At 42.5% G+C, this 25,314-nt stretch overlaps 2 protein-coding genes across 4 annotated transcripts; both read left to right on the top strand.

Moving 5' to 3' along the window:
- The first annotated feature begins 65 nt into the window (after positions 1-65).
- Positions 66-16,745, top strand: sycp2l (synaptonemal complex protein 2-like). Of its 3 annotated transcripts, none has more exons than XM_076157963.1 (26): positions 66-164; positions 703-768; positions 3,505-3,624; positions 3,730-3,843; positions 5,760-5,864; positions 8,042-8,066; positions 9,110-9,189; positions 9,309-9,397; positions 9,692-9,726; positions 11,075-11,217; positions 11,343-11,395; positions 11,485-11,530; positions 11,621-11,713; positions 11,953-12,025; positions 12,327-12,469; positions 12,623-12,725; positions 12,985-13,034; positions 13,227-13,308; positions 13,395-13,480; positions 13,751-13,793; positions 13,917-13,985; positions 14,683-14,933; positions 15,060-15,154; positions 15,449-15,548; positions 15,638-15,696; positions 16,032-16,745. In XM_076157963.1, the coding sequence occupies exons 2-26, from the start codon at positions 766-768 to the stop codon at positions 16,096-16,098; spliced, it is 2,127 nt and encodes a 708-aa protein (XP_076014078.1). In that variant the 5' UTR covers positions 66-164; positions 703-765; the 3' UTR covers positions 16,099-16,745. The 3 variants fall into 3 exon arrangements, with proteins under 3 accessions (XP_076014078.1, XP_076014077.1, XP_076014079.1); XM_076157962.1 differs by having other exon boundaries at positions 15,967-16,052; XM_076157964.1 differs by having other exon boundaries at positions 3,578-3,624; positions 15,967-16,052.
- A 311-nt stretch (positions 16,746-17,056) lies between these two features.
- Positions 17,057-23,987, top strand: LOC143006724 (guanine nucleotide-binding protein G(olf) subunit alpha-like). Its single transcript, XM_076157969.1, has 13 exons — positions 17,057-17,176; positions 17,371-17,508; positions 18,931-19,003; positions 19,112-19,166; positions 20,066-20,185; positions 20,960-21,057; positions 21,686-21,740; positions 21,918-21,991; positions 22,282-22,340; positions 22,479-22,599; positions 22,763-22,893; positions 23,012-23,079; positions 23,279-23,987. Exons 2-13 carry the CDS (start codon positions 17,373-17,375, stop codon positions 23,423-23,425), a joined length of 1,137 nt encoding a protein of 378 aa, XP_076014084.1. The 5' UTR covers positions 17,057-17,176; positions 17,371-17,372; the 3' UTR covers positions 23,426-23,987.
- Positions 23,988-25,314: the final 1,327 nt, after the last annotated feature.

Consider the following 25,314-nt stretch of genomic DNA (forward strand, 5'->3'; position numbering starts at 1 on the left):
AGAGAAGATTTCGTGTCAGTGTTATTGTTTTTATGCTGTGTTATTTCAGACTCCTGCCCCTTATAACAGACCTGAGCAAAGAGAAGATATAGAAAGCTGTGAAAGTGAAGGTTGTCACATCATATGCTCTGACGCCTGGCGCTGGGAACGGATCGATTATATACGTATGTATTTATTTCTGATCAGTGATTTCCTTAGACTCCCGTTGTTAATAAATTGTGACTCGATGAACGAAAAGCAGCATCAAAGAGTTTTCCCAGCAAGCCTCTCAGAGCCTGAAGCGTTGTATGACTTCACACACGTGTATATACAGTATACCATTGTTATCCCTATTATCTCTATATATACCAGTGACATATGACTTTATTCGCCTGTGATATATATTGTATGATGATATATACCTGCGGGTACACCACAGCTGTGCAAGTGTGCGTGTCCGCGTGTGTGTGTGTGTGTGTTGTGTAAACATTAAAGCTTCATCAACAGTGTTTCTACCAAAACAAACAAGTCATTAGTCATCAATTAGAGGACACTATGACTTCTACACCACCTGTCTGTCTGTCTGTCTGTCTGTCTGTCTCTGCCTGTCTCGCTCATTTATTATAACGGTGTATAAAGTAGATTCATCTTAAATAAATGTGTTTGTTTGTGTGATTTGTTCCGCGCTGATCTCGTCACGTGACCCTGGCGCGGCCTCGTTAGGTTGATGAGCATATTGGCAGCAGCTGCGCGTTCCCGACAAGCTGAGAAGGAGACACAGGGACCATGGTAAATAAACTGTTTGTTTCTTTGTGTTTATCGCTTTTTAGCTCAAAGATGAGGTTTTAACGAATATATTGTTTGTTTAACATGAAGCAGTTTGTCCATTCACGAACGCATTTCAGAAACAAGCAGGGCTTAAATTCACTTGTTATCAACGTTCTATCAGAGACAGTAAACAACCAGCTTTGGTAACTTATTTGCTTTAAAAAAAACAAAACTTTCATATCAATAAAAGATTCAGGTCTATAGAACAATTTTGGTGATTTTAAAAGTGTGTATCACGTGTGGAAACATACATTTAATTAGACACAAATTGTGTTTTATTCATTGTATTAATTATCATTGTATTGGTATCTATTGTATCTATTATTTTAATTATAACGTGATCACATTTCGAGTTTGTTTCGGTTTTGTATTTCTGTTACGCAGTGATGCAGCGCCTCCCCCTGGTCACTTTGATTACATGTTTGTGGTATGAAGAGTTGAGGCGATCTTCTGTATTTGTGTATATGGGTATGTATACAGTGGGATTGGGCAGCCTTGTTAATTTTCATGATTTTCCTTTATAAATCATTGGTTGTTAGGATAAAAAAATTCAGTTAAATACATCATATAGGAGACAAACAGTGATATTTGAGAAGTGAAATGAAGTTAATAGGATTTACAGAAAGTGTGCAATAATTGTTTAAACAAAAATGGGCAGGTGCATAAATTTGGGCACCACAAAAAAAAAATTAACTCAATATTTAGTAGATCCTCCTTTTGCAGAAAACAGCCTCTAAACGCTTCCTATAGCTGCTAATGAGAGTCTGGATTCTGGTTGAAGGTATTTTGGACCATTCTTCTTTACAAAACATCTCTAGTTCATTCAGGTTTGATGGTTTCCGAGCATGGACAGCTCTCTTTAAGTCACACCACAGATTTTCAATAATATTCAGGTCTGGGAACTGAGATGGCCATTCCAGAACGTTGTACTTGTTCCTCTGCATGAATGCCTTACTAGATTTTGAGCAGTGTTAAGGGTCGTTGTCTTGTTGAAAGATCCAGCCCCGGCGCAGCTTCAGCTTTGTCACTGATTCCTGGACATTGGTCTCCAGAATCTGCTGATATTGAGTGGAATCCATGTGTCCCTCAACTTTAACAACATTCCCAGTCCCTGCACTGGCCACACAGCCCCACAGCATGATGGAACCACCACCAAATTTTACTGTAGGTAGCAGGTGTTTTTCTTGGAATGCTGTGTTCTTTTTCCTCCATGCATAACGCCCCTTGTTATGCCCAAATAACTCAATTTTAGTTTCATCAGTCCACAGCACCTTATTCCAAAATGAAGCTGGTTTATCCAAATGTGCTTTAGCATACCTCAAGCGGCTCTGTTTGTGATGTGGGCGGAGAAAAGGCTTCCTCTGCATCACTCTCACGTACAGCATCTCCTTGTGTAAAGTGCGCCGAATAGTTGAACGATGCACAATGACTCCATCTGCAGCAAGATGATGTTGTAGGTCTTTGGTGCTGGTCTGTGGGTTGACTCTGACTGTTCTCACCATTCTTCGCTTCTGTTTATACGAGATTTTTCTTGGTCTGCCACTTCGAGCCTTAACTTGAACTGTGCCTGTGGTCTTCCATTTCCTCAATATGTTCCTAACTGTGGAAACACAGTCAGCTGAAATCTCTGAGACAGCTTTCTGTATCCTTCCCCTAAACCATGATGGGGAACAATCTTTGTTTTCAGGTCATTTGAGAGTTGTTTTGAGCCTCCCATGTTGCTACTCTTCAGTGAAGATTCAAAGAGGAGGACCTTAAATACTCTTTCTCATAATTGGATTGACCTGTGTATGGAGGTCAAGGGTCACTGAGCTTACCAAACCAATTTTGAGTTCCAATAATTAATTCTAAAGGTTTTGAAATCAATAAAATAACAGTGCCCAAATTTATGCACCTGCCTAATTGTGTTTAAACAATTATTGCACACTTTCTGTAAATCCTTTAAACTTCATTTCACTTCTCAAATATCACTGTGTTTGTCTCCTATATGATATATTTAACTGAATTTTTTTATCCTAACAACCAATGATTTATAAAGGAAAATCATGAAAATTAACAAGGCTGCCCAAACTTTCCCATCCCACTGTATGTGCATGCGCGCGTGTGTAATACATTTATATGTTTTCCGATTTTAGTTTTATTGTATAGTAAGCTAAATGAAATCTAAAGCTCTAAAGAACACACAAAACTAGGAAATATATAGTGTATTCAGACTTTAACTGTTGTGATTTATTAACTTTTCCAAAACACAAAAAACCTAGGGGTTTGAATGTAATTAATTATAGTGAAAGAAACCAAATATATAATGGCTCCCAATAACGCAATAATTCAACAATAAAGGTTATAATTGATTCTGTTTTTACAATGTGCTATCATTGTTATCAAATTGGACACAAATGATTTAACATTCCAAATTTAAATGTTTTTAATATTAATAGGATAAAATTAAACAGGTTGTAATTACTGTAAAGGTATCATTCATATTTATTTATTTCCTTTTTCTCTTTCTTTACTCCCCATGTTTAAAAAAAACTATCTCCAAAATGTCTCATAACTGCATGCTCATTATCAAGTGAAAGGCTTTTCAATAAAAATATTCAACATTGAAAATAATTACTGTAGATGTGTGACTGATGTAAGGCTCAGTGTTAAAGGCTCCAGCTGTGTGTATTACATGTCTAACTTGTGTATTTCCAGCTGGAGGCGATGATCCAAGACTGTTTGACTAACAGAGATTCTGTTGCTCTGGTTTCTGTGCTGAATCATGAAGGATTGACTGCATCCATGCTCACCAGACTGGACCACCTGGTTACCAAGGTAACACCCTCACTTGCTTACTTAGATTGCTGTTTATTTGAATCCCCCCACCCCCCTTTCAGTAACTGTTTTGGTTGATTGTTATTGTTGTTCATCTCTTTTCAGGAGCTGACGTCCTTTGGTTTCAGCAGAGTGGTTATTGTGTTAAAAACTTTGGGAATTCTCTCAGAAAATAACGACAACCTGCATCAGTTGCTAAACCATGGACTGACTACCAAGGTAATGTATGATCTACTTAACTAATCCATAATCTGATAAACTCATATGATAAACACATTTGTAACCTACTAATCTGTAACTTCCTAAACTAGTCTGCAATGTTATGTTTGTATTGTCACATTGGGATTCCTTCATCACCTCCAATGAAAACTTTGGTGCTGCTGGCTCTCCTTCTTCTCTGGCTGTTGACACGGTCACAGCAAGAAGGTTATGGTTCAAGCCTACTGGCCTCCATGGTCCATTATATAAGGACAACTTTCCACATAGAAAGCGAAAAGGCTTGTTCGGCCATGGTGTTGGTATGAATCTGAATGAGCAACTGCTAGCTCACCTTATAAGAGCAACAGATTGACAGGTGCTGTATTCATCCCCTTGGAGAAATTCAAGCATCATGTGGCCCCCAGAAGACAAAACGGACAATAGATAATAAAAACACATTGAAACCCTAAAAGAACAGACAGAGAAAACGTTTGTGCAGTGTGCATTATTGATCAAATATAAGCTGAAACAGGGAGTCATAAGGTGTTGTTGTAGAGCCTGATGGCAGAGGGGACAATTGATTTCTTAAGACAATGAGTTCTGCAATGAGATGAGTCGTCTACTGCGTCTGCTTCTCTGACAGGCCAGGATGCTGTGGAGGGGTTGCTCGTTGTCGTCAAAGATGGCCTGCACCTTGCTCAGTGTACATCTCTCATCTCCACATCGTCCTGCGGGTCCAACCTCTGCCTAGTCACTGATGCAGCCTTTCTCACCTTTCTCAGCATGGACAGCCTGATAGAACATGTGGGGCATCACACCACAGACATTGAAGGGCTGGAGTCTGCTGAAGAAAAACACACGGCTTGGTCCCTTTGGGTACAGAGCATCTGTATTCAGCTCACTGTATTCAGGGACCAGTCCAGTTGATTGTTGAGTTGGACATCTAAGTATTTGTAGGTTTGTGCCATTGCAATGTTTACACCTTGACTTCTCACTGGCTGAAGAGGGGGCTTAGACCTGCGAAAATCCACCACCTTGGTTTCTCCTGCATTAAGGAGAAGATAGTTCTTATCGCAACATTCACTGAAAGAACTTTGTCAGCTTCCACAATCGCTGTGTCATGTGATTATTTCTGGATGTTGCAGTACTTGAAGTCTGCTGTGTACAATGTAAACAGGAAGGGAGCCATGACAGTCCCCTCCATGCCCTTGAAGAATGTGGTCTTCATGTACCCATCTGGTTCATCCAGGTGGGAATAGGCCCAGTGAAACATCTACAAGCCAGCATCTCCCACACCAAAGTTGTCCCTATATGAAAACTTGAGAGGACCCAGTACATGTCTGACCTGGGGTCTAAGCAGGTATAGAAGCAACCGTTCTAGGGTCCTCATGATGTGCAAAGCGAGGGCCCAGTCTATAATCATTAATCATTAATCACCGGTACGCAGAGCATTGGGTACCGGAACAAGACTGGGCCCTCACCATCTGACTCCTGTTGAAGATCCTCTGGAGGGGCTCACTCACTTGGGCATTGCAATTTTTAAGCAGCTTTGGGCACATGCCATCGAGGCCAGCTGCCTTTCTGGTCTCGGTCTCATCATCTCAGTCCTCACCTCACCTACTATGAAGGACAGTGTAGAAGGGACATAGGCAGAAGATGGGTAGAGTAGGGTAGACACTGGCCGCAGTGTCAGATCTGTTGTAGATCTGAATGAACTCATTGGCCCCAACTATATCACCTACAACACCTGACTATTTTACTTGTTCTTATTTTTCTAGCCAGTGATGGTTCTCATTTCACTCCAGCTCTCTGTTATTTTGCTGTAGCTTGACCTCTACTACTTACTATTACTATACTGTTATTTGTTGTGATGAATATTTTAATGATTGTTTTGTGTCTTTTGCTGCATTGCAAACTGATGGTTGTTGTTTGTGCAGGTGATGTTCTGGTTTGAAGCCCTCCTTATCCTACTGACATCTGACCGCCATAAGAATGCTGCCCCTGTGCTGAGCCTGATGGAGGAGTTCTATGACTACTTCCTGGTAGGAAAAGGCCAGGATATTATATCTTTTGTTTCACGTCAATTAGCTTCTCACTATTGTTGCTGATAAAGGAACCAGATTTTACACAAAATTGTGCAGACAGTGTAAAGGGCCTCATGCAAGGCCAGCTATGAGGTCCGGACCTTGGTAATGTCCAAAGACAAAATATGGATGCTGTAAACCAGGCGACAGGAAAACCACAGCAAAGACGTAAAGACAGCGACACACTGAAACATGGCTTGTCTGTGGTGCTTTCCAAAGCTCTCATTCCATTGTTCTTCACTTCATGTGTGAAGTGAGGAAACCATCCTACACAGAAGTTTATCAGGCAGTCATGCATCTTTACTGGATATCAGTTTATTATTGGAGTTATTTGTTGAATTATTTTCTGATTTTCATCAAAATGACTTATCATTACCAAAAATTAAAATAACAATTTTAATCATTGCAATCCTAAACTAATAATTCATATTATCTTTGTTGCAAAAACAAGGCTGATATCACAGTTGCTAATGACATCATCATGAATGATTTCACTACACTATGCGACCACATTGGAGAATAATGGGAGCCAGAATTGCGTTTCAACAGCCGGAGAAGGAGAAGGAGAGCCATCAGCGTCAAAGGTGAAGGTGATGAAGGAATCACAAACAATGTTGTTTATATGTTGTTTTCCATCCGAAACTACCTTAAGAACACACTGGAGAAGATCTCAAGCAATAACCAGCGGCCCCATTTTCATTTCCAAAGAGAAACCATTTGCCCCATGCTGAAGAAGCAAGAGAAGATGTGACGCAAAGTACAAATACCAATGTACCTTGTCCACAATAGACAGATAAGAATACCAATGGTAAGAAGCAGATGGAGTGATTGGAGTCAGCCCTGGCCACGGGTAATTAATCATGTTTCTGATATTCATGTTTCCTACATTGCAACTGCCTGAGGCCACATGTCAGTACTTGTGATGGCTGTAATATATGAGCCGCGCAAATGTGTCGTTCACTTACCGCTTAAGTCAGCCAAGCCTGTCAGTCAGAACCAATGAGGGATGATGGGACAGAAGCTTCTGCGCTTTCCTCTGCTCTGCTCACTACTGTGCTCTCTGCTGCTCCACCCACTCTCTTCATGGGGGGAGGAGGGAGGGTCAGGGGAGGCTGGGGGGCAGGGGGTGAAATATCAGAGGGAGGACGTTACGTGACAGTTGGCAGGAAAAGGTAGAATGCCCAGAAACATGACAACTTGAACACCATGCCATGACCCCTTACCCCAACCTCATGTTGTACAGGAAGTAGCATTAACATTTAGTTGTTCTGTGGCTCTTCATTGGCTCTAGCTAATCTCTGGCCCTCTGCATTGCAGCTCGCCGCCAGTGACGGTCACTTCTTCTCCAATGTGTTCTCAAAGTACTGTGTCAACTATGACATTCAGATGACATCATGACATGAATGATGTCATTAACAACTGTGACACGCTAGGGTGGCTTCATGTCTCCCTCTTCTATAAATTGTTAATGCACATTAAAAAAAAAGGAAATCAAATAAATAGCACCCTACGCAATGCAGGAGCCCTGAACCCCTGTTTCTGGCAAGTTTGGAGGCGATTGGAAGAATGGTGCTTGTTGTATTGACGTACATACATACACTCACAGTCTGTTTGACAAATTATGACGACAAATGCCTCTATGTCAAGCCTGTTTCTCTTTATCAGAATCGTTTTTATTGCCAAGTAGGTTTTCACTTACAAGGAATTTGCTTTGGTGTATGGTGCAATAAAAACTCCCTGTCATGATTATGTCAACACACTGTTTGGTGTTTGTGCTCTGCACAGTTTAAATTGTGTCCTTTAAATTGTAACATTTCTAAGGCTTTACACATCTCAGCCACAACTACCCAGGTTTAAATGCAGAGAAGCTGAGGCACATTCTTCAACCCGCCTCTTCTTCTTGCTCCCTTTCAATACTTATTTTGAACCAGGAGTTGATCTGTAATGTAGACACTGACAGTACGTGCAAAACAAAATCTAGTTACTAGTTATTTTAAAAATTATTTCCCACAGAACTAAAACCAAACAAGACCCTCCTACTGAGATCAATCACTATACATCAGGAAATGGGTCCAGATAATGAGGTTGTATGCTAATCACTTCTAATGGACTGTGTCTGTCTGTCTGTCTTTCAGCTGCTGGGTCAATCTTCAATTGAAGGTTTGTTTCAGGTGTCATTCTATAATCTGAAATTAATTCTGTTCAGTAGTTCAATAGCCCATAGACTCTCTCCCACCTGGATAAGTTATCTGTACAACAGAAAGAAAAGAAAGAACACTTTATTTGATCCCCAAGGGGGAAATTCTGTAATTCTACAAACAACATTCTGAGGATGCTGTTTGTAGACAGCATTCAACACAATTGTGCCCGCCAAGCTTGTCCCCAAGTTGAGGATCCTGGGTCTTAACAACTCCCTTTGCAACTGGATCCTGGACTTCCTGACGGGCAGACCCCAAGTGGTGAGAAGGGGGAACCTCACCTCCTCTGCACTGACCCTGAGCACTGGAGCCCCCCAAGGCTGCGTACTCAGCCCCCTGCTATACGCCCTGTTTTGTGGCCACACAAAGCTCCAAAGTCATCATAAAATTTGTTGATGACACCACCATCCTGGGTCTCATCTCCATCAACGATGAGACCGCCTACAGAGAGGAGGTCAGCGCCTTGGCAACCTGGTGCCAGGAAAACTACCCCTCTCTCTCTCAATGTCAGCAAGACAAAGGAGATGATTGTGGACTACAGGAAATGGCAGTTGGGGGGGCATGCCCCCATGTGCACTGATGTCCACTTTAAGTGCACATCAGTGCACACCTGGTCTAGATATTCGGACACAGCAGTGAAAATGCCGAAGTTTGGCATGTTGTCTACCTCTTCGAGTACAAGGGTACTTCTACAGGTGTGCCCTTGGGAGCATCCTCTCTGGCTGCATTGCTGCATGGTATGGTGCATGGACTGTTTACTCTGCTGCCATCGTGTAGACGCTACCAGAGCATCCGGGCACAGACTACCAGACTCACAGTTGCTTCCCCCAGGCCATCAGGCTCCTTAACCAGTAACTTTGCGCTCGACTAAGCACCAGCACTCACGCCACTTTATATTTATATATTGGTAAAAGTTTATATTTTCAATCTGCTGTTTTTCAGTCTGGTCTGCACTTTAGTTTTCTTTAATGCTTAATTTTCTCTCTCTCTTTCTCTCTCTCACAGTCAGTCAGCTGTCTGTGGTTCTTCTTCAGTTAGGTCGTTCGGCTCTGGAAACAGGAATCAGCTTTGGACTCAGACTTGAGGTAACCGTGGAGACCGTGAAGTGTCCAAATTCTTTGAGTGCTCTATCAGTCTGTGCTGCTCTTTGTGTCCAGTTTGTCTCAGTATTTGTAATTCAATTGTGCGCGTTTTGTTTGCTCAGGCTATCAGAACCTTTAACAGCATTCTGGAGTCGAGGAGCAAACCAGAAAGAAAACGGATTCAGAATGATGAACATCATGGTGTCATGCTGTAAGAGGCACAGACACACACTGAACACACACTCTCAGTCATTCACCCGTGGATTGACAAGAAACACATTTAGTATAATTATAATTATGAATGTGGTGATCATATGTAATTGTGTGAACTTTCAACATGTGAAATTGTCACTAAATAGTCCATCTACCTGCCTGTCTGTCTACCTGCCTGTCTCGTTGTTCCTTCTGTCTGCATGTGCCCCTGTCTCTTAGCCTCTCTTCCTGCTATTTTACCTGCCTGTGTGTCTTTGTGTCTCTCCTTGTGTGTCCGTTTATGTTTCCATAGCAATCAGATGGCAGCAGCAGTTCTAACAGCCGGAGGTGAGTCTGGCCATGAAAGACGCCATCAAAAGCAAGAATAAGTAGAGCAAATCATCTTGTCCTGTCTGACTAACTTACACTTTTTACCACTAGAGGGCAGACATAAAGGCAAAGTTGGGTTTCGTTTCACCTGCATACAATGAATGATAGAGATAGGTGCTGGTGTTGTGTTTGAAAGAGCAGTTGTGTGATTTAATTTTTTCTAGCTGTGCCCTCTATGCCAATATTGGTTGGAGTATCAGATGATTTGATTCTCCAGAATATTTACAAAGAAGGCAACAGTAGGCATTTCTCCCTCCGCCTCTAAGTCTGGCACAAACAGACTGGCATAAAACCGTTGCCATGATAGACACAGGAGCATGCCTATGTTCCCTCAGCCCTATGTTCCCTCAGCCCTATGTTCCCTCAGCCCTATGTTCCCACAGCCCAAAGTTCCCTCATTTCTAAGATTTTTTCAAAATTAGGCCCTATGTTCCCTCATTTCTAAGATTCTTTTCAAAATTAGGCCCTATGTTCCCTCATTTCTAAGATTTTTTCAAAATTAGGCCCTATGTTCCCTCAGCCCTATGTTCCCTCATTTCTAAGATTTTTTTCAAAATGAGGCCCTATGTTCCCTCATTCTAAGATTAGATAACCCTAACCCTAACCCAAATTAGTAATGAGGGAACATAGGGCTGAGGGAACATAGGGCCTAATTTTGAAAAAAATCTTAGAAATGAGGGAACATAGGGCTGAGGGAACATAGGGCCTAATTTTGAAAAAAATCTTAGAAATGAGGGAACATAGGGCTGAGGGAACATAGGGCCTTATTAGAAATGAGGGAACATAGGGCTGAGGGAACATAGGGCCTAATTTTGAAAAAAATCTTAGAAATGAGGGAACATAGGGCCTTATTAGAAATGAGGGAACATAGGGCTGTGGGACCATTGGGCTGAGGAAACATAGGGCTGACACTTTCCAGCAAAAGCAACCTACACACACACACATGCACACGGACTGGTATTTGACATTTGAAAGGACCAGCATACCTACAGTACCAGATGTCCCCTTATATTTCTGGGCAGGCGATGGATAAAATGATGCAAGTTAATCAGTTCCCTTGCAGTTAGATGCAGTTAGGCTCCCTCCCTAAAGACTGCTTAGTAATTCTTAATGACCAGGAAACTCACTTTCTCTTCAAACGTGGTACATTTTAAGGTTTTCAAATAATTTCGATAATTATATGCTCCTTTGTGGGAGTCGCCAACAGTTGTGTGTTGTGGTACCTTTGCTGATGGACGGCTCTGTGCCATCTGATGGAGGAAGAGCAGCTGAGCACTTATCTTTATAGCCACACTTCCTGTTACAGACTATGAGCTGCAGGTCAGCCTATCAGAGGCCTTGTGCCGTCTGACTCCCAGGAAGGACAGGGAGCAACGAGCCAATGGGTGGTTCTCCTGCAGTGACATCAGCAGAGCCTTCTGCAGGATCCGAGATGCTGACTTTGAGGTGGTGAGTGTTATCTCTGTCTGTCTGCCCTCATGTCTGTCTGTCTGTCTGTCTGCCCTCATGTCTGTCTGTCTGTCTCGCTGCCGGCATTTTTGTCTCTCTGTGTAACCGTCTTCCTTCATCTCTAGGACTGTAGGAGTTTCCTAAACTTTGTCAACAGTAACCATGGAGGCCCGAGGAGGTGATTAATATATTGTATATGGATGTAAAGTAATCTGAAATAACGCCCAATGATGTTTCACTAATTCCCTTATCCTGTCTGTCTCTCAGAGTGTACACCTTTCCTTGTCTCCGAGCTTTTCTTGGCTCCACTGAGGTAAAACACATTCTGTGGAGTAAAAATAAAAACTGAATCGTTTGACGATTTGTGTTGAATTGTTGAATTTGAAACTTTTGTTTTCTTTAGCTGTTTCGTCCAAAGGATGAAAAGTTGGATGACTTCTGGATCGATTTTAACATCTCATCTGAATGCGTCTCATTCTTTGTGGACGAACCTCACGTGCGTCAATTTCACCAAACAGCACTGCAGTTACCATGTAGCACCACTTCAGCACCTAACGTGTGTGTGTGTGTGTGTGTGTGTGTGTGTGTGTGTGTGTGTGTGTGTGTGTGTGTGTGTGTGTGTGTGTGTGTGTGTGTGTGTGTGTGTGTGTGTGTGTGTGTGTGTGTGTGTGTGTGTGTGTGTGTGTGTGTGTGTGTGTGTGTGTGTGTGTGTGTGTGTGTGTGTGTGTGTTGCAGAGTTTTCTCTGGGGTTCCATACATTTGATGAAACAAGCGGTGAATCGTTACAGCCTCCAGGTTAAACACGGCGGTCAGTTTTCACACTGTGGATGTTTTAAGGTCTGAGGTCACAGTGGTGCTCATATCCCTTTACTGGTCAGATCCTGATGGTTCTGAAGGCTCGATCAGTCTCGTTGGTTGGACCAGCACACTGTCCAATCAGCAAATTTGTTATTTGTCTCAACATTTGCGTAGTTTACAGTTGAAGAATAATTGTGATCCAAGACAACAGTAAATCCAAACTGTAAATGAAAATGAAGCAAATCAAATGTGCAAATATTAATATTCTGATGTAGAGAATCAATGCAACAGTATACTGCATATTTGCCTAGAATGCACCGCGGCGAAGACCATCCTCAGTGTCCACCTGATCGATCCCATCATGCACAACAACTGCACGGGGCGGACGGTGCGGTTGACCTTCTGCTCAGAACATCACACACAGGTGGAGGAGGCTGCTTGGAGAGTCTTCAAGGTACCTGTGTGTCTGCAAAGGCCTGTCCGTCGGAATATACTCAGTTCAACCCATCTTACTTATTGATGAGGATATTGGAGAAACAATGATTTTGTTCAGAAAAAAAAGTGGGAATATTTTTTGGGGAAGCTTGATTCTTGACTGTTATGACAGAAACTAAAGAGTTTGCTCCAGCCTGAGGTTGGAGGTGAGACGTTCGTCCTCACCCCCTCTTCTCTTACCTGGAAGAAAGTGAAAACCAAGAGTCAGCTGAAGGGTGAGTGTCCATGCTGAGGATGGTCACTTAGCTTCTCATGTCACCTGTTAGTCGCCCACATCAATGCTTGTTTACAAAACCCGACAGGAGAACAGCTCTCTCTCTCCATCAACGCCTACACACGCCTCCACAATCTCTGGATCTTCCATGTTTTCTTGTTTATAAGCTTGTTTGTACGTCACATTATCAAAATGTGTCTGACAGGTACAAATGTTATTGCAGGAAACAAATTCATTTTTTTTGTCTCATGATTGTCCAGTTTTGCCTCTTTCATCACCCAGCAGTGGAGAGGACTATTCAGAAATCAAGGTAACTACACTTCTGCAACCAAGCTAACTATTCTGCTGTAACCCAGATAATTATTCTGCTGTATCTACACTTTAGTAAACAAGGTAACTTATTTGCTTTTATGAATCAAAGAGGATGGTAATTGAAATATTTTTTTGTTTATTGATTTGTTTTTATTATTTATGCCCCTGTCTCTTTCTCCCTTGCCATCAGATTCCAAGGAGAAGCATGGCAGAGCTTCTGTTTGACCGGATCAGAGAGTCCACACCCATGAAGGGAGACATGCATGACTCAGGTCAGACAGATAGGCAGACATGTATGACTCAGATCAGACTTAGGTCCAACAGGCCTTTCCATCTGTCTTTGTCCAACCCCCCTCAGGTTTTCCTTTGGAAGTGGACCTCGAAAGCTCTATCAATGAGGAAACCGAAGAAGCAGTCAGACAGGAAGTCCAGTATAAAGAAAAGGTCAATTTGTCTTCTTAAAGACTAAATATAAACTCATACACAGCTGCTGATTGATTAATTCAGTTTGATTTGTTTAATTGAAGTGGAGCTGTCTGCAGATGGATTTGTTTCCCTTTGTGCTAAGTATTTCTTGATGGAAACTGAGATGAGCAAAATAACAACTTCAGCTTGTACATTTGTCTGAACGTCGCTGTAAATGAAAATCCATCAGGACTTTTTGTATTGGGCCCGTTTTGTTGTATTAATTCTCCTGAGTTTGCTGTTATGCAGGGAGTCTGCAGCACTGACAGGAAGAGAGCAGCTCCCCAATCAGGTCTCGACTCTACCGCCAGTATTTTTCATCTTCCTCATCATCAACACACCAACACACAGGCACATACAGCAGTTTTGATATTGGATATCTGATTGACTGATTGAACTCTACTTTTTATGTCAGAGAAAACAGAAAGCTCGTCGGTCAACAAGAGGAAGTCTCCCCTGCATGAGGCGGACTCTGTGCTGCAAAGTAAGGCTCCTTCTCTTCCTCTTCTCTTTATGGGTCAGGGATGTTTTCATTGTGCACCATAGCTCTTACTCAATTGTTATTTGATGATTGTGTGACCTGGAAATCGACCTGCTCCCCCATGTTTATGGTTGTTTTAAAACCCATATTGCTTGAATGGAGGGTCAAGAAGGCCTTCCTTTGGGTGACAAGCCTGCCACTTAACTGGAAAATCTGCTTAAGCTTAATGCTAAAGTGATCTGATAGCAGACTGCACTGACACAGTGATCACTGCAGGACTTTGATCAAACCTGTGATTTAAAAAATAACAGCAGCAACTCAGGTGTAAAAGTACTTTCAATATCTACATTTTACTTTGTCTTAGCCATCATTGTTTAAAATCAGTATTGTTCAGTGGAGATCAGATTGAAGACTGCGATATTGATCTGTTCCCACAAAACTGGGTGACATGAGTCATAATAAAATGGTGGATGGGACAATTGTTTATGTGGACACTTAGATGATATGTGAATAATAATCACAGGACAATATTTCACATTTTTACTGTCATCTGGGAAATGGCCAATGCATCGAAAGTTGAGCTGTGCTGCTGTCATCAATACTTGACATCATTTTGATGCAAGGAAGAGAGGGAAATGTGGAAAAAATAACAGCCCTGGAACTATTAAGAGATACAATTTACCCTATTTGATGCCATCAGAGAGGCGAGAAGAGGAGGGGCCTGTGGCGGAGGACGAGGGGTCTGTGGCGGAGGAGGAGGGGTCTGTGGCGGAGGAGGAGGGGTCTGTGGCGGAACAGGAGGGGCCTGTGGTGGAGGAGGAGGGGCCTGTGGCGGAGGAGGTGGAGTCAGAGAAGCATGTGGTTGCGAAAATAAAGTCGCAGTTGGAGCTCCCATCTATGATCACTGCTGCTTTCAAAACCTTCAGAGAAAAACTACAGGAACATTTTACAGTCAGTACACACACACACACAGTGTACAAGCATAACAATTGTGATTGAAATGTGAATTGTGACTGATTATTTTCATTGTAATCAGTGTTCCCTTTATTGACTATAAAGGGGAAAAAATCTGCACAGGTCTGCTGGCAGAAGGTAGAAGCTGAGGTTCATGCGTCACAGAATGAGTGTCAGCAGCAAATCTCTGCCCTCCTCAGAGCCGTCCATCAGCAAAGGTACCACAACACACAACTGTTGGCGACTCCCACAAAGGAGCATATAATTATCGAAATTATTTGAAAACCTTAAAATGTACCACGTTTGAAGAGAAAGTGAGTTTCCTGGTCATTAAGAATTACTAAGCAGTCTTTAGGGAGGGAGCCTAACTGCATCTAACTGCAAGGGAACTGATTAACTTGCATCATTTTATCCATCGCCTGCCCAGAAATATAAGGGGACATCTGGTACTGTAGGTATGCTGGTCCTTTCAAATGTCAAATACCAGTCCGTGTGCATGTGTGTGTGTGTAGGTTGCTTTTGCTGGAAAATTGGGAGAGCAAATTTGGTGACCATCTGAATCAACTGGAGGAACACGTGACACACCTGACCACAATAAACACACAAATACAGGTACTACACCGCAAATGCTACCATCAGTAATGCAGCATCTGTCTTGACCGATGCATGCCTGTCTGTTTGTCTGTCTGTCTGTCCTGTAGACCTTTTTCCAGTCTGAAGTCCAGCGTATGACCTCCTTCTGTGACGAACAGCAGCAGAGGTCAGTTTAAAAATGCTCACCCTGTCAGGATCAGGTTTTTAAGTATACAGACACGGCTACCAGTGTTTGGTAGCAATGGTTCCAATTAAAAAAAATAACGAATCTGAAATTAATTGAAACTTCAAATTCAATATATAATAATACTGACATGTTGCTTCTGATTTTCTATGTAACATATTTTAGATAGATAAACAAATGAAATGGCCTTTACAAAATTGATTGATGATAAACGGATTTTAGTGATATTTCGTTTTCTTTTTTTAAATTTAGAATGGTGCCAACGCTCTTAGCCACATCTGTATTCATGTTGCCAGGATCTGTATTTATTTCTTCAGGCTGAGGTCTTTGGCAGCTGGACAGAGGACAGATGAGATGATGGCAGGACATCCCTCCAGCCAATGAGCACAAGAGGATCCAAACAGGAATAGATTTGTGTTCAAAGTCATTGTAATTTATTTTATTTTTCACATCATTGAATGAATCAGCAAAATTAAGTTGTGGTGTAGAGAAAAATAATCCCCATATCCTGCATTAAATCCAGATTTCATTCAGCTTTGTGTGCAATGTTAAAATATGGAATTATTTTATCATGCAAATAGAGTTTCAAGATGACAGTCGATGACATTAGAGCTTCTAGTGGCCACAAAGTCATGTGTGAACAGGGCGTATAGCAGGGGGCTGAGTACACAGCCTTGGGGGGCGCCAGTGCTCAGGGTCAGTTGGGAGGAGGTGAGATTACCCTTTCTCACCACTTGGGGTCTGCCCGTCGGGGATCAAGTTGCAAAGGGAGTTGTTAAGAGATGCTGAGCTGTAGTCTACAAACAGCAGTCAGTGGATCTGTTTAGCCGGTAGGCGAATTGAATGGGGTCCAGCGTGTCAGGATGATTTGGAAAATTATTGAAATGTGGATGTTTGTTGTTTATATGCTAATGAACACTTTAAGCCTCAGTTTGAATCAGTAACACACTCTTAGCTGTACAATAAGTGCATCTGTCTAAGGCCAAAGGTCGTATCTGTTCATGGCTCAGTTCAGACTGATGGGTGTGTTTGTGAGAAATTGCTCGTTAGGCAGCAAACATGACATGAAAACATGAAAATCCCCAAAAGAAAAGACAGAGAGGCGCTAATGAGGAGCTATTAACAAGGGGAGGGAAGAGAGTGAGCAAGAGAGAGGGTGTGTGTGAGAGAGAGACTGGCACTCTCACACACACACCTCAGGTGTCTTACAGTCTCTTTCATCAAAGCAACAAGTAAGCCTCAACTAAGTGACTCAGATCCCTGGAACCTGGCCTAGAAATTGTACTGAAGTGGACTCGGCTGAACCTGGCTGGACTCCTGGTGGTGGACGAGGCAGTGACTGGTTGAAGAGTTTCTTGTTTCTTTCTGTGGAATTCAATGGAAGGAGAGAGAGAGAGATTTGTGCTGTCTATCTGATCTGGACTTGACAGAGGGCGACACCACACCGCAGCAGCAGCACAAGGTCAGATCCTGTTCAATACTATCTACATACTTTATATTTACTCTGTGTCTCTTATTATGTGATGTCATACATCCCTGGTGCTACAGGCCCCAGGGACTCTGCAGACTGGGCTACGCTGAACCTACTGTATATTGGTTATTAGAAATGTACTGGTTCAATACTTGGTGACTTACTGGTTTGAGTGGTCCCGATAGAAATGGGCTGCCTTGGTGGCCAGACGGAGGAAGAGCGATTGGATGAAAAAGTAAAGCGAGAAGCCAACAAGAAGATAGAGAGACAGCTGCAGAGAGAGAGACAGGCGTACAAGGCAACACACAGATTGCTACTGCTTGGTAAGATCTGTCTGTCCACACTTTTCTGTCTGTCTGTCCTATTTGTTAGAAACAGATAATCGTTGACTCAGAATGTGTTTATGGTCCAATAGACCCTGAGCCTTGTTTTGCATAAAGGCTAGCAGCAGGGGGAACCTACTAGCCTAGCTTAGCAAAAAGGCGTCAGTTCATTGATGCTCGACTAGCATGTCACATTTATGAATACCCTTGAAATGGGCCAGAGGTCATGCCCTTGTTTTGGGCACCACCATGTACCCATACACCCATTACCAATAGGGGCATGCAATCAAGCACATCGCCATGTAATCTCTATAGACAAACACTGGCAGTAGAATGATTCATACTGAGCTCACAAGTCACTATGTAAAATGTCTGTCCTGCTTGATCTACAACAGGCAACTGTAAGTGCTATTATTGTGAAATAGAAGCATCTAGGAACTCATAGTGCGGGGCTGCTGAGTCGCCTATCCTCTGTTGAGTTCCATACTGCCTCTGGAAGCAACACCAGCAACCTGGAGCTTCATGAAATGGGTTTCCATGGGCAAGCAGCTGCACACAAGCCTAAGCTCACTACGCACAAAGCCGAGCGTAGACTGCAGTGGTGCAAAGCAGGCGGCCACTGGACTCTGGAGCACTGGACGTGTGTTCCCTGGAATGTTTACTCACACGTTACTATCTGGAAGTCTGATATATGAATGAGGGATGATGGTCTGGGTTGTTTCAGCTCTTCTATGCACAGGGGCACAGTCCTGCTGGAACAGGAAGAGGCCTTCACCAAACTGTTGCCTCAAAGCTGGAAGTACATAACCGTCTAAACCTTCTCTGTATGCTGCAGCATCAAGCTCAGCCTTTACTGCATCCGAGGGGCCGGGGCCAAACCCTGAATAACAGCCCAGACCATCATCCCAAAGGGAGGTCCATAAAGACAGTTTGACCTCGAGTGGCCTGCACAGAACTCTGACCTCAACCCCATGAAACACCTTTGGAGTGAATTGGAACGTGGATAGCGAGCCAGGCCTTCAGTGCCTGACCTCAAAAATGCTCTTTTGGCCCGAATGAGCACAAGTTCCCACAGAAACGCTCCAAACTCTCTCCAAACTCAGCTTGATGCTATATCAACACCCACTGTGTTTAAATGGAATGTCCAACAAACTCATACAGTGACGAGGGTCAGGCGTCCACATACTTTTGATCATATATTGTACATGCTCCGATTGATAACAAAATCAGGTTGATTATGTAATACTTCTGAGTGTCATTAAAATAGCCAAACAATTCTCATATGAAACCAGTGAATACTTTTGATAGTAATAAATACTGTGTTAAGTAAATCCTACTTTCACTGATTGTGTGTGTGTGTGTGTGTGTGTGTGTGTGTGTGTGTGTGTGTGTGTGTGTGTGTGTTCTTGATCCCATGTGTAGGTGCAGGAGAATCGGGTAAAAGCACAATCGTTAAACAGATGAGGATTCTGCACGTAGATGGCTTCAATGCCGAGTGAGTCACTCACACACACACACAGTATGTTTGAATCTTAATGGTTTATCAGTCATGATAGAGGTGAGTAAGCTCCCCAGCCCATCCTCTGTGTGTGTGTGTTTGTAGAGAGAAGCAGCAGAAGGCTCAGGATATCAGGAAGAATGTCAAGGATGCCATCGTGGTAGGTCTCTATGCATCCATACTTATCATCCATCCTGTCTTTGCTTTGAGTGTTCTATGTCTTCACTTCCAGGTTTGGTTCCACCATTTTCTTCAGTATTCATCCAGAATGTGTATTTGTGTAGTCGTAGATCAGTGATTTTTAACTTTGCAACAGATACTTTGTCAAGTTTGGGTTTTACTGGATTACCTGTAGTGACACATTACATTATACATTACATTACGATCATTTGGCAGACGCTTTTATCCAAAGCGACTTACATTACATTACCACCCTTCGCAGAGGGGGGAGCACTTGAGGGTTCGGTGCCTTGCTCAGGGGCACCTCGGCAGGGGCTCGAACCGGCGACCCTCCGGTTCCCAAGCAGAAGCACTACCCACTGAGCCACTGCCTCCTGTATACACTTGCCAAGTGTGACCATCATGACAAACAGAGAAACATCTCAGAGCTCTAGAGTAAAGATCAGCTGTGAATCACAGCTATCACATTAGAAGTGTTCATTCACAGGTTTCCATGACCTGGCAACACCACACACCATCACCACAAGAGATGTGACACTAGCTCACCATGCTCTCTGGAGGGATGGCTCCACTGTCACTGACCTCCAGGGGAAGCATGAATGTGGGGGATTCGAGAGGAATATGAAGTCAAGTTTGATGGAGGAAGTAAAGTGAAATGGTTTTGGAACTACAGTTTTAACAATGTTCAGGTGTCCATGTCAGTCTGAAGCATTTTACAACGTGTGTGTGTGTGTGTGTGTGTGTGTGTGTGTGTGTGTGTGTGTGTGTGTGTGTGTGTGTGTGTGTGTGTGTGTGTGTGTGTGTGTGTGTGTGTGTGTGTGTGTGTGTGTGTGTGTGTGTGTGTGTGTGTGTGTGTGTGTGTGTGTGTGTGTTTTTCAGACCATCGTGTCAGCCATGTCCACATTGATTCCACCAGTTGACCTGGGTAACCCTGGCAACCAACCCAGCGTGGATTACATCAAGGGCATTGCACCGCTGTCTGACATTGATTACACAGAGGTAATGCGCACACACACACACACACACACACACACACACACACACACACCTTGTGCAAGCTGTCTGAAAAAAGGAGGGTTGAAAAGAGTGAAATGTGTCTTTTTAAGGGAGACGAATACAGTGAGCGTTCGCTTAGGAGCTTGTTTGTTTTAATGGTGTTAATGACATGATGTAATGAGTTAGCATGGGAATGAATTCACACAGGAGGAGTGTGCGTGTGTGTGTGTATTAGTGTCTCACCTGAGGCCTAATTATCCAAGCATCTCCTGTCTCTGAGGACTAAAAGAGACAAAACAACGTCTTCCTGCATGTCAACATTCTTCTTTCCCTTAATGTGAAATTTTGAACAGCTGTATATAACGTGAGGTCGTGTGAATGTTTATGTAATTACAGATTTCAGGCAACTAAGGTGTATTTTATACAATTTAAACTTTGGTTTGTGTTTGCATTACAGTCAGACAGTAAAGGGGGAACCACTGGAGGGCAGTGTTTCTGCATTTTGCTCAGTTTGATGGAAAGAAACTCAGTGAATCCCTAAATTGGTTCTAATACCATGACCTCAGATTACATATAAATTCATTTAATTCTGAGTCCAATCCATTTGTATCTTAATAATGGTGTGTTAAATGAGAAACAAGTAACAATGTGCTATAAAGTAAACAAAGTGACCCCTGACAGATTAATACTCAAACAGGAAAGAGCGTTATACACTGTTGTTTTACACACACACACACTTTATCTTTCTCCCTCTCTCTTGTCCGCCCTCTTTTCCAGGAGTTTTTTCAACATGCCCAGAAGCTGTGGGAGGATGAGGGTGTGAAGGCTTGTCTGGAACGAGCCAATGAGTACCAGCTCATTGACTGTGCCCAATAGTGAGGAAAACACCAACGCATGCACGCACACACACACACACACACACACACACACACACACACACACACACACACACACACACACACACACACACACACACACACACACACACACACACACACACACATGCAGTCATCCAATTGGCTCCTCACAAGGAATGACAGTCCAAATCCCTGTGGCCCAATCAGAATGCTCCACTAACTCTGATGGACATCATAGCTCAGGTGGTGGGTGGAGAGCAGCGCCAGTGTTTCAACTTTGAAAGTTCCTTCCTTCCTTCCTTCCTTCCTTCCTCTAGTCTAGACTGACAAGTAAAAACCATCTGCCATTCAGGCTTTACATTAAGTAAATAAAATGTGTAAACATAGCTGAGTGGAGGGCTCAAGAAGGTCATCAGGGTCAGTGGATGGAGCTAATGGATGTGGTGTAAAAATTGATCCAAAGAAATAATAATCATTATAACAATAATGTGTTTTTTTCATATTAGTATTTCAGGGCACTCAAGGTCACCTTGCATCGCAATTTGCCAAATGGAAACACACATAGTACAATTAAAACATAAAAACATAATCGTGTGTGTGTGTGTGTGTGTGTGTGTGTGTGTGTGTGTGTGTGTGTGTGTTATAGCTTCCTGGAAAAATTGGATGCAGTTAGGAAGAATGATTACACTCCTACTGACCAGGTAATAACAAACATTATTTTTAAATGTATATTGAGATGCATTATGAATATTTTTCATGTATCTAACTTTGCTCAAACCAGGGCAGCAGGGACACATTGCTGCTTTGGTTGAGCATATTGCTGAATGAGTTACATCAGAAATGTTTCGGTCACACCTTTGTTTCTGCTCCTCCTTTAGGATTTGCTACGTTGCAGAGTTTTGACATCAGGAATTATTGAAACCAGATTTCAGGTCGACAAAGTCAACTTCCAGTAAGTCTGAGTCATTTCCAGTCATTTAAGATGTGCCAACTTCCTTTTATAGTGGATTCCTTGAATCCTTGGATTCCTTGAGTCTGTCCCTAGAATTAGATTTTTACAGATGAGCTGTTTGGTCACTCATCAGTCAATTGAGATGCTTTGATTGTGCAGTTGTTGTGTGATTTGCACGAAAATTAAAATACAAAATCTCCCCAAACCGATTTGAACACACAATATAATAAGTTCATTAACGGCCATGCAACTGTATCTTAGGCAAAATTGTGTGTGTGTGTGTTTCTTAGTATGTTTGATGTAGGAGGACAGAGGGACGAGCGCAGGAAGTGGATTCAGTGCTTTAATGGTGAGAACAAAGCAGTATATTGTTTCAGTTCAGTTATTTCAGTGAACACAGAATGAATGAAATCAGTCAAATGGGATGTATTGATTTACGTGACAGCACTCAAACCTAATTAACCCTCCTTGTTTGTCACGTCATCAGATGTGACAGCCATCATTTTTGTTGCGGCGAGCAGCAGCTATAACATGGTGATCAGAGAGGACAACTCCACCAATCGGCTGCGAGAGTCACTGGATCTCTTCAGATCGATTTGGACCAACAGGTGGGAAAAACCCTGAAGCTTTATTTGCTAAACTCACATCATTACAACAGCGTTCTGTAGGACTGTGGAGTGTGTGGGGCGAGTCTGTGATCACAGACTCGCTCACAGTCTAGAGTCTAGACTGTGCTGTGATCGGCTGTGCTGTGCTGTGATTGGCTATCAGGTTCCTGAAGACCATCTCAGTGATCTTGTTCCTGAACAAACAGGATGTGCTGGCTGACAAAATTCTGGCTGGAAAATCCAAACTGGAGGATTATTTCCCAGAATACACCACCTACACTGTATCCCCTGAGTGTACGCACACACACACACACACACACACACACCAAGCTATTTGCTTACGTCATATGAGTTGAAAGAAAACTACACCTCACTGTAAATAACGTGTTTGTGTCCGTGTGTGTGTGTCCAGCTGTTCCAGATGCTGATGAAGATCCCAAAGTGACCAGAGCAAAGTTTTTCATCAGAGATGAGTTTCTGGTAAATACAGTGTTTACATGCAGCCATGACACACGGCTGAGCATCACACCATTGGTACAAAGGTCACTTGCCACATTGTGATCTATACACGTGAGACTGTTAAATGAAGAACTATCCACAATGTTTCTGTCTTTGTGTGAACCCTTATCCTTACTGTGTGTGTGTGTGTGTGTGTGTGCGTGTGCGTGCGTGCGTACAGAGGATCAGCACAGCAAGTGGTGACGGGAAACATCACTGTTATCCACACTTCACGTGTGCAATCGACACGGAAAACATCCGCCGTGTGTTCAACGATTGTCGTGACATCATCCAGCGAATGCACCTGCGGCAGTATGAGCTGCTCTGATTGGCCAGTTAGCAGGCCCCTGGCTCCACCTCCTTCAGATACGCTAAAGACTGTACAACATTTGATCTGAAGAATCGAATGTAGAATTTGATCTGTGGTACTGATAGGTAGTCAATACTGAAAAGTGATCAATACTTATAGGAAATGTTGTGATACTGATATATTTATTTTGTCTGATTTACATAATTTATTATTCACAGACATGTACTCCATATTTCTATCTGTAGAAACAGATCATCGTCCAATTAAGTTATTATCAGATTCTGATTGATTGGTGATCATTGATTAGGATAGAGATTGTAGATTTGTAGATGCTTGCTTTTATTTTTCATTCTTGCTGAAATGTTTTATTCCTTCCTTTCTTCCTCTTGTCACCTGATGCAGGTGATTATGGGTAGTTGGACTTTTGTTGAAGGAATTGTTGACGGGTCTTTTTACTTCTCTGCTTCTCCTGTTGTTGCCATAACAACAGTCTGTGTTATTTTGTATTTTTGTAATATGGGAGGGTGGAGTTTAGAAAAATAAATAGAAATCATGAAATGTTTTGATCCAAATATATATTTTATCTATTTGTGTACATAGCAGTTATGGATAAGTCATGTTTTTGTCATTGTCTGCATACAAACGAAGAAACAAACCAGCCTAGCACACAAATCCCTGTTTTCTATTGAACTCTTGTACCTCCTAACAAACCCTTCTTTCTCCTAAGAAATCTCTTGAATCTCCCTGACTCCTAAAAGTCTTGTCTCCTAGTGGACCTAGTGGACCCTCCTGCCTCCTATGAACCCGTCCTACCTCCTACTAAAGCCCCCTCTTCTAACACTTGTACCTCGTCACAAACTTTCCTACCTCTCAACCAACTCTCCCGTCACCTAATGATCCCTCCTACATCCTTAACACAATAAATATATACTTGTGTACCCCAACAATCCATCCTGCCTCCTAACAAATCCTCCTACCTCCTTACAAACCATCCTCTCATCTCCAAATATACTCTCCTACTGCACATCCCCACTTCCATCTTCTACATTCTGTTGAGTGCTGTTTGGACAAAATGTGTACACATGTTGTCTTTGAGGGAAAACCTGAGTGGCTAGAAAGGTTTGTATCCATGTATGATAAACAACGAATGCTATGTGGGTTAACCAAAATATGGACAAAACAACACCCAGCTCATAGTAATGCAACTGAAATTGACTTAACATAATATTGTTGGGAATATTGTAGGGAAAAACTATTTTATAACTCGGGGACAACATGAACGAAAAACTAATTTTAACTCTCAATGGTTATTTACACTTTTTACCCTTCACCCTTCACCTTTTCAGGGCAGTTCAGTTCCAGTTTCAGTTGGCCCCTTGTTTTCACTCCCTGACCCACAGAGCAGAGGGGCTCGGCTGCACGTCACTGACTTTCAGCACAGGGAAAGACATCTTGTAATGGTCCCAAATGCTACCAAGAGCTCTCTCGTCGATACAGTTATATGTTTATACAATATTAAGGTACAATTTATCATTAGTAACCCAAATGTATTCGTATTTCTAGTTGTGTTCCTGAGAAATATTACCTACGGTCTTTATCCGGTACGAAGATGGATCAAACCATTTTCGTGACTTTGTTCTTGCGCTCAAGTTGTGAACAAAGCCGTTCGTATGACTTTCTCTCGTCACTTGCTGTCTGTTTGGACAATGTTTTGAATTTGCGGGAAAACGAACCATAAATCCTACACCACAATATTCATAAAGTTCGCAAATGAATAGCAAGCAAGCGAGTGTTTTGCTTATCACCAGAAGTGACCGCCAGAGGGAGACAAACACGAGATAGATGGATAGATAGATGGATGGATAGATAGCTAGATAGATAGATAGATAGATATTCATTTATGTTTT

The sequence above is a fragment of the Genypterus blacodes genome, unplaced genomic scaffold (genome assembly GCF_046128005.1).
Source record: "Genypterus blacodes isolate CSIRO-AG114 ecotype Tasmania unplaced genomic scaffold, CSIRO-AGI_Gbla_v1 ptg000076l_1, whole genome shotgun sequence".
In the NCBI taxonomy this organism is placed as follows: domain Eukaryota; kingdom Metazoa; phylum Chordata; class Actinopteri; order Ophidiiformes; family Ophidiidae; genus Genypterus; species Genypterus blacodes.